This window comes from Cnephaeus nilssonii (genome assembly GCF_951640355.1).
Source record: "Cnephaeus nilssonii genome assembly, chromosome: 18".
NCBI classification, from domain to species: Eukaryota; Metazoa; Chordata; class Mammalia; order Chiroptera; family Vespertilionidae; genus Cnephaeus; species Cnephaeus nilssonii.
In genome coordinates this window covers 52,380,124-52,389,984 of record NC_137089.1, presented here as the reverse complement: position 1 = coordinate 52,389,984, position 9,861 = coordinate 52,380,124, and the positions used below count along the sequence as shown (strand labels likewise).

Here is a 9,861-nt window from a genome sequence, read left to right as displayed (position 1 = left end):
GCTGACAATGGAGAGTGTGCCGCGTGCAGGACGTGCCTCTGGTTAGCTGGTTGGCGAAACAGACCTCAGAGGGGCGGCGGGGAACACAACTGCACGGACTGCACGAGGCACGGGCGATGGGGAGCCCATGCGGTGCCGAGATCGTGTGGACGGGAGGACAAGTGCGGGCAACAAGGCGGGAGTGGAACAAAGGCAGAGCTGGGCGGCGGAAGGCCCTCCTCGGGGTTAGGTTCAAGGCAGGATCGCCAGGGCCCCGCCGGCCGGCGGGAAGCAGCGCGGCGGCGCCTGCGGGAGGTGCTCCCCAAGCCCCGCCCTCCACCAAGCCCCGCCCCCGGCGCCAGCCAATGGGGGCCCGGGATGTTAGCGGGTGGGAGGCGCGGCCGCGTTGCTACAGCGAGAGCTGGGGAGCTGGGCGGCGGCGGGCGCTGCCCGAGGAGTGTCCTGGAGCCCGAGGCGGCGGCGCGATGGAGGGGCTGGAAGGTGAGGGGGTGAGGGGTCGCGGGCCGGGCCGCTGGAGCGGGCCCGGAACCGTTGCGGTGCCTGGACACTGGTACTGGCGAGGCGAGGTCAGGTCTGGAGCGGACCCCGCGGTGCCTCCGCAGGCCTGGGCGGGCGGGCGGGAGCCCGACAGCCCCCGACGCCGTGGGGCTGACGACCTTCAGGCTCCCCCCGTGTCTGGCCTTCAGCCGAGGTTTCCCACCCGGAGCCCGATTTGCCGCTGGCACACGCCTGCGAGCCCCTCCCGACCACTTTCTGGTCTTGCCTGACTCCTGCTGTCCTGTCGGGGGTCACAGCCTCCGGCCAGATTTCGTTTTCCTTGCAAAGTGGACCCTCCGTGAATGCCCACAGCCTCCCCGCCTCCAGCGTTTGCTGGGGCGCTGGGGTGTGTCTGCCTTCTGGAGCTTCCGCCACTTCCCTGGGCCAGCTGCCCCAGGTAACCGTTTCTCCGTCTCTACAGCGTCTTCCCTGGGAAGGATGCAGAGAGCATCTTCCAGGGAAGTGCCACTGGCCAGCTGAGAGCCGGGACAATAGATTAACAGGAGGAGTTAAGGGTTTATTCTCGACGACGCGACTCGTACAGAAGAGCCAACATTGGTTCCTTATCTGTGGGCTTATCCTCGTGCTGTAACCATGATTCCAGATTTCCCTTTGTTTCCATTTCTTACCCTTTTTTTCTCTCTTCATTTTACCCATTTTATCTTCTGTAATATAGCATTTGCCTAAAAACAACAAAGGAGAAAAACACCCAACCAGCATTGGCAACAACAGTTTCAAGATTCCTTTTCCAATTGTGGTTAATCCTTCTGATGAAGTATAGCCTGGGGAACTGAAAGGTTCATAGTAATGACCTGAAGGATGATAATCAGGAATTCTGCTAAATGTCCATTTGTGGGCAGCTGTAGTATATAACAAATGAAGGTCTTGTTCTTTGCTTATTTAAGTCATTTTAGGCAGATCATTCAAGTTTCTATGAAATAAAAATTATAGCGACAATACTTACTTTTAAGACACTTTTGTTTAGAGGACTCCTGGGGCAGATTTTTTTTTTTTTTAATGAACTTTAAAAGGTGGTAGGTAATATTATAGCGTAGTAAGATCTTGGGTTCTGGAATTCTCACAAGGTTATCATAATACACATAAAAGTGCCTAGAACAGTTTCTCTACAGATTTTTATTTTGAATAACATTTATGTTGAATAACATTTGTAATAACAGGCAAAAATCTTCATTTGATTTTTCACTTATATATGCTAGGCACCTAAGATAGTGTCTGGCACAAAGGAGGTACTCAATAAATACTTGTTAGATAAGTGAGTATCTATGATAGCACTCTTTTAGACCCTGAGATGTAGCCCCCCCCCCAAAAAAAAAAAAAAGTCAAAACCCTGCTCTTATTGAGCCTACATTTTAGTGAATATATATATATATATATATTAGAGCTAACATTTTTTAAAAATATGTTTTTATTGATTTCAGAGGGGAAGGGAGAGGGAAGAGAGATGGAAATATCATTGATGAGAGAGTCATTAATCGGTTGCCTCCTGCACGCTTCCCACTGGTGATGGAGCCGAAACCCAGGCATGTGCCCTGACTGGGAATCAAACATTGACTTCCTGGTTCATAGGTTGATGCTTAATCACTGAGCACACCAGCCGGGCAAACTTTATATTTTAGCAGTGCCAAGACATTACTATTGAAATCTTACTAAGAATGCTTTTAAAATATAATGAAAACCTATTATAATTCTCAATTACATGGATGGAGAAATACATGAATTCTGATGTAATATGTATAGTGTGTTATGGGCTCAGGTTTGATGCAACATATTAAACAGCATTTGCTCTTTACTCTTCATTTGATGTTTTTGTTCTTTTCATAGGGCAAAACAATTGAATACTCATTATTTCAAATGGTTTAAACTAATAAGTTGAAGTTAGGACAGTGCCTTTTTTTTCTTCTTTTTAAAAAAAATCAGTCCCTTTTAAGTCACACTTTGCAAAGATCAAAACTTTGAGTCTTAAGGTTACCACTCAGTAATTTCATCTATGTCTTCATTTAATAAATATTGATACAATGACAGATAATTTTTTTGCTCTATTGGAAGTTAATGTCTAGCATCTTGGAGTTGTCTAATAAGCATTATATTGCCGTATCCAGCAGAAAATCTTAGGAGTTTGCTTAACATATCATAGTAATTGAGCACATATTGCACTGTTGGCATTAGACCAATGTTTCTAGTTGACATCGGTTACCAGGCTAATCTCGATGGTAAAACCAGAAAATATATGGACCCCTGAAAAATTTCGTTGTCATACTCTTATAACTTCCTTTGCATGTGCATCTTTATCACTTATATTATTTTTTGTTTTCCTGGACCTTTATGTTTCCGGGAGTGTCAAGAGATGAGCTTTTATGAACACTGTATTTCAAAACCGAATACTGATGCTTTCTCATGATTTTTTATAAACTATATCTGAGCACTTTTGCATTGTGTGGATAATTAGAGCAAGTCCTTTACTTCTTCTTTACCTAAATCTTGTCACCTGTAGGTATATCTAAGGGCAATAGAGGTAGTTCTAGACTTGGGACACTTCTAACCTCTCATAAGCTTTTCATCTGCAAAGTGGACAGATGATGAACCCTAAGCAGATTTTATCCATATACTGGTGGCCCGCTGCACGAATGAAGATTCATGCAAGAATGGGCCTTTGTTCCCCTGGCTGCTGGCACCGCCTTTGCTCTGGCCGGAGCCGCCTTTCTGCCTTCCCATGTTGTCCAGAGGCCTGAAGTGGCTGGGGTGGTGTGAAATGCCTGTGTCGTCACCATGGCGATGACACAAGCGTCCTGCCCCATCCCCGGCCGCTCATTGCCTGTGTATGCAAATTAACCTGCCATCTTTGTTGGGTTAATTTGCATACTCCTGATTGGCTGGTGGGCGTCACGAAGGTACAGTCAATTAGCATGTTACTCTTTTATTAGGTAGATATAGCATTGTCATTCCTTTCATAACACTTTGATAAGAGGTTATTAACAACTAGAGGCCCGGTGCATGAATTTGTGCACCAGTGGGGTCCCTCAGCCTGGCCTGTAGGATCAGGCTGAAACCGGCTCTCCAACATCCCCCAAGGGGTCCTGGATTGTGAGGGGGCGCAGGCCAGGCCAAGGGACCCCACCAGTGCACGATCGGGGTCGGGGAGGGACTGCGGGAGGGCTCCAGGGCATGTTTGGCCCCGTCTTGCCTAGTCCCTATCCGGGCCGATTGGGGCTGGCTGGCTCGGGAGGAACGTGGGAAGTTGGCCAGCCAGGGAGGGACTGCAGGAGGGCTCCAGGGCGTGTTTGGCCTGTCTTGCTCAGTCCTGATTGGTCGGACCCAGCAGCAAGTTAACCTACTGGTCAGAGAGTCTGCCCCATGGTGGTCAGTACATGTCATATCAAGCAGTTGAGCAGCCTTAGCATATCATTAGCATATTACACTTTGATTGGTTGAATGGTCGACCCGTTGACCGGACACTTAGCACATTAGGCTTTTGTTATATAGGATTGTGACAGAGACCAGTCAGGCTGCCCCCTCTTTTGGACTGCTGGAGGTAGTAGATCTTGGTGTACTGTCTCGGAAACTTGATGAATAGTCTGATTGCTCTTCTCCAGTGAAGCCTAGTGGAAGACAGCCATCCTGTCTCATCAGTTCTTTTTTGTTTTGTTTCTCCCTAGTCTAAACACATATTAGTTTACTGACTTATTCTTAGCTTTATTAACATATCTAGCATTCTTTGTTTTTTTGGTACTCAGTTGGATGCTAGGTATTTTGATAACCAATGTGTTGGAGAGGTCTGTGTTTGGATCCTAGCTTTGTTTCTTTCTAGCTCTATGATTTGTACCAGTTAATCTGAACCTCATTTTCGTCAGCTATAAAAAAATGGAGTTATTAAAAGCCAATCTGCCTGAAGTATATTAATTATTAAATGACATAATATATACAAAGCATTTAGCGAAGAGCCTACTACATAGGCCCCTCAGCACTTGTTTATTGGGTGGACAAAACCACAGGAGTGTGTTAGGAGTCGTTCAGTATAGATAAAACAGGGCGCTTGGAAGTGATTGGGGCAATACCACTAGATAACCATAGCAGGAGGATAGTAGGAGAAGGGACAGGCTAAAAATACATATGTGATGAGAATTTGAACTAAGAAAAAAGTAGCAGGAATTTAAAAAGATAGATTAGAAGACATTTCTGAGCCGGAAAGATGAGATATGACTGCTGGATGTGAGAGGGAACAGGAATCAAAGATAAAGCAGCTTTCTAGCTTGGACTAAGAAGTAGTAGTACTATCTTTAACCAAGAAGGAGGCCAAGTTTGGAAGATGAGGTAATGAGTTTGTGGCTTTCCAAATGTTGTTCTTGTGCAATACTTTGGTGGGGATATCTGGTGGAAAAGTCTCATAGGTATTTGGAAGTATCTCTCTGAAGTTTTTAGTTTAGTAGTCATCAGCATAGAAGAGATAGCAAATGGATGCATTCACCCAGGAAAGCTATATTTAACGAGATGAAGAAAGAAACTTGGGCAGAACAGATGGTATAGGTTTGAGCAGGAAGGGAAATTGGAGAGGTTTAAACATTGTCAAGAAAGGGCAATGAAACTAACATTCGTTATGTGCCAGAAAAAAGCCCGTGACACCTGATATTCCTCGAGGTCTAAGTACTGACCAGCTCAAAAACTCTGCTTAGCTTCAGATCTGAAAAACTTGGGCTAAAAAGAGACATACATTGAAGCCAAGAGAGAAAGGACATTCAGGACAAGGTGGAAGGGGTCGATCAGCGGTGCCTAATGTTATAGAAAGGTCTAGTAGGATGAGGATTCAAAAGGGGCCTTTGGATTCGACAATTAGTAGATGAATGGTGCTTTTTAAGGCCTCTACTCTAATGTCTCTTATTGAAACAGCGTTCCCTGATCCTACTCTCTTCCTAGCACACGTACACATAGCATCATGACTGTCCTCTCTCCCCTTCATTTGCTCTATTTTTTAAAATATATTTTTATTGATTTCAGAGAGTAAGGGAGAGGCAGAGAGAGATAGAACCATCAATGATGAGAGAGAATCATTGATTGGCTGCCTCCTGCACTCCCCACACTGGGGATTGAGCCCGCAACCCAGGCATGTGCCCTGACCGGGAGTCGAACCTGGGACCCTTCAGTCTGCAGGTCAACACTCTATCCACCAAGCCAAACCAGCTAGTATTTTTTCTACTTTGTAGTTATCCCCACCTGACATTTTATACATTTAATTGTTTTTATTTATGTTTTTCTATTAGAAGAGTAGAAGCTTCATGAAATCTGGGTCTTTCCCCCCTACCCCCATCACCGTTTGCCAACTGCCTAGAACAGTTCCCACCTCATAGGTGCTCAATAAGTATGTCCTTGTTGAATCAACAAATGGATCTATTTATTTATTAATTTATTATTTTTTAAGAATATATATATTTTTTATTGACTTCAGAGAGGAAGGGAGAGGGAGAGATAGAAACATCAATGATGAGAATTATTGATCGGCTGCCTCCTGCATGCCCCCTACCGGGGATCGAGCCCGCAACCCAGGCATGTGCCCTTGACTGGAATCGAACCTGGGACCCTTCAATTCACAGGCCGACACTCTATCCACTGAGCCAAACCAGCTAGGGCAAATGGATCTATTTTAATACAGTGATTAGATCTAATAATGTTTGCCTGCAGTTTAGGTAGGAAGTGAATGAGAGGTAGTAAGGAGGAACTAGTCAGTAAATGTGTTTCCAGAAATGTGCTCTCTGGACATTGGTCCTAAATATCTCTGGGAGGAGAGGGGGAAAATGATTTCTGTTGGGGAAATAACAGCATACTAAATCCTTTTTTTTTAAGACTGAGAAAGTTCTCTTCTAAGAAAACCCATTTGTTTCATCTAGAATTTTCCAAACATTAGACCATGGAGCAAGGAATATGAGGGTGATTGGTCAAAGTAGTGGAAATGACTAATCAGGTTCCGACTAGGTAGAAAGGGACATGCAGCCCAGTCAGGTTATCAAGAACATGTAAGTTACTTTGAGATGGAGAAAGTGTTTTAGAGAGCAGTAGAAGGTCTGTGATTGGAGGGAGCTGGACCCTTGGTGCTTTTGCTGAAAGTGGAATAGAGGTGAAGGTTATGTGTTGAGTAGGTTAAGTGTGAATATGAAATCTAGGATGAGCTGAAAAAGGGAAATCCTGTGCGATAGTGAAGATTGTCGAACTGGAAGTAATACAGAGGGTGGTAACAAGAAAGTTGATATAACAGATGCCTTGGCCTCAAAAGGGGGGCGGCTTGTTGGGTGTTAAAGCTGGATTCAGATGGTGGAGAAGCAGACATGCCACACACAGACCGGCACTGTTCTTCGTGTCCAGGACTTCTTTTCTCTTGAAAATGCTCTCTCCTGGTTTAAAATTTATACATTTTAGAATTTCATAACTATTTTAGATAACAGCATATTATTTCACATCACCTTTATAATATGTAAAGACTAGAAGCCCGATGCACGAAGATTCGTGCTAGAATGGGCTTTCCTTTTCTTGGCTGCCAGCACCGCCTTTCCACTCTGGCCCAGCCCCTTTCCGCTCAGGCCCCGGAGCCGCCTCTTTCTGCTCCAGGAGCCGCCTCTTTCCACTCCGGCCCCACCTTCTCACACTGCCCAGAGGCCCTGAGAGACAGGGGTAGGGCAGAATGCCTGCGTCCCGCCCCCGTCACTTGGTGCCTGTGTATGCAAATTAACCGCCATCTTTGTTGGGTTAATTTGCATATCACTTCTGATTGGCTGGTGGCAGAGCGGAGGTATGTTCAATTTACATGTTTGTCTATTATTAGGTAAGATATCATTTCAAACCTTATTATCATGCATGTTTTGAAGTTGCTAAATAAAGCAACTCGTAACAGAATCAGTAATGTGTGTAGGATCAATTTTGTAAGGCGAGGTTGGCTTCTTGAGTGTTTTAGAATATTAAAGTACTTTATATGCTTTGTCTGTCCATCAGTTTGAGTGCCTTTTTTGTACACTGTTAGCTCTCTGCTATAATAATCATCCCCTGAATGTTATCTCTACTGTATTTTTATAAGCTGCAAAATTTGCTAGCTTTTGCTATTCAGGAGAGACTAGTGGAGTTTGCCTGGAGTAGTATTTTTTATTTCATTGGTTGTGAAGCATTTTTATATGTAACAACTCAGTCGATCCTCTTTAAATTTTAAGGTAGATTGAACAGATATTATATCCTAATTAAATATACCTTATGAGGTTATTCCCTAAGACCAGCTGATATGAGGAAATTATAAGTTTATATATCTTTATTTTGAGTGAAGTAATTATATTTTTTCTTTTTTGAGATAATTGTTTTAAGTTCTTTTTCTTTAATGCTGTGCCTTTTTAAAAAATGTCTTTTAGTGATAATAATTTTCTTTTTCTTTAAAGACAATTTGAACATGTTTGATAATTTGTAAGAATTAATCCCAGGAGTTGAATTTTATTATATTGTAGTTTTCTGGTTGTTGTTAAGTTTTAAGTTTCTGAATTTAAAAAAAGGAACATGATTTGGTGTTTAGACATATGAAGACATAAGTCATGTGGACTGTTAGCTTTGTGCGAGCAGCGATGCTGCCATTCCAGCCTGTGTCACTAGTACTTGATACTGAGTAGGCACATTATTTCCAGATGTTGAATTGATTTTTCTCAATAATTAGTTTTTATAAGATTTTGCTTTGTCATTTATTCAACAAACAGATACTGAAATGCACTTTGAAGCAAGTAAAATATGTGATACTTTTTAACATTTAGGGTTGATGAATTTTAAAGTAATTACTTAGAACTTAAAGGAATACATGAAAACTATAAATAAGCAAGCTAAAGAGATTATGCAGCATGTGGTATTATTTTGACTATCATTGTGAAGACATTTTTATTTTAATATACCTAATGTATTTTATCTGGCAACCTGAATTAAGTGATCCAGATAAATGGAATTGCTTTCCCTAAATAACCTGGCTTCTGGTATTGGAGAAGCACAAATCAGGCAGATCTTAGCTTGGCTTTTGTGTTGTCCACTGCTTACCTGCCACCATAGACATTGCTTCTATCTGAGGTGACAAATAGTCACTATCTACTACTAAAATAGGGCAGTGGACTGTTAGGAGAAGAGAGAACAAACCAGTTCCTCTGTCACTGTTTGATTGTATTCCCACCAATGTCTCTTGATTCTTCTGATTCATTTTCGTGAACCCACTAAATAAGTTATATGAAGAACAAATTACATGAGGTCATAATTGTACTTTATGCATGAGTTTATTTATGTTACTTCTTTGTTTTATATATGACTAGTGGCCTGGTGCACAAATTCGTGAACATTGAAAGGAAATTAATTAGAAGAAATATTTTAAATATCGCTGTTCACCCTTCTCTATAATAGAAGTGTCAAGCAAATTCACAATCGACAATGATAGGTCGAAATACACATGTGCAGTAGGCGCCAGCGAGAGCTTTATATATATTGCGCATGTGCGAGTCAACTTAGCCTTTTATAGATATATAGATACAGAATAAACTTGCTTAATTAGACCTGCTTTCTGATTTAGCTCAACTTTTTCCAGCCCAGGAAAGTATCACCCCAACTTCTCTTTCAGGTAATTGTCAGCAAAACAGCAGTAAATATAAAAATGAAGCAGATTATTACTGTAGATCATGCAGGGAGAACAAAGGGTAAAATATCTAACTGCAGTAGTGTTTGACCATATTCTGCACAGTGAGAAAACCTGAAGTCATTTCAAGGTCCAACATTTCTTCTTTTCAGTCGGGTCAAGTTTCTGAGCTTCTAAATCTCTGTCTTCCGGAAAATAGGATTCCACCGAGTCTCCTATCTACCTATTCCAGGACTTCTGTGAGGATCAAATGAGATGAGGCATGGGAAAATGCTTCACAGACATTTGGTTACAGTGTAAAATGTTTCCACCTGGCTATAAAGCAAGTAGTGTTCCTGGGCTGAAGAAACTCCAAGGAGGCTAGTTGATAGGGAGAGGAAGCTGGGTGTTGCTACATGACATCATTATCTGGATGGACACTTAGCATATTAGCCTTTTATACATATAGATAAAAGAATTGTAACAATTAGTGCAACATTCAGCAGAAAATATGGTAAAGATATAGGTTTAAGTATAATTTTTAGAAAATTACAGTTATGGAAATAAATTTAGATTTGATATTTTGAAAGATAATAAAAATGACAAATTGACTCAGTTATGTAGAATTCCAAAGAATGTAGTTTCTGTTATCATTTTCATAACAAAATTTGTTGCATGAAAGTACATGATATATGTATTAA

General features: G+C 42.2%; 1 protein-coding gene across 1 annotated transcript in view; it reads left to right on the top strand.

The window, feature by feature from the left end:
• Positions 1-357: 357 nt before the first annotated feature.
• The window catches only part of ZC2HC1A (zinc finger C2HC-type containing 1A), a gene marked incomplete at its 5' end in the record, with an annotated part of 59,221 nt that continues 49,717 nt past the window's right edge, over positions 358-9,861 (top strand). Inside the window, 2 exon segments of the mRNA XM_079795902.1 lie at positions 358-402; positions 405-480. Of these exon segments, the coding sequence (XP_079652028.1) occupies positions 358-402; positions 405-480 (121 nt within the window).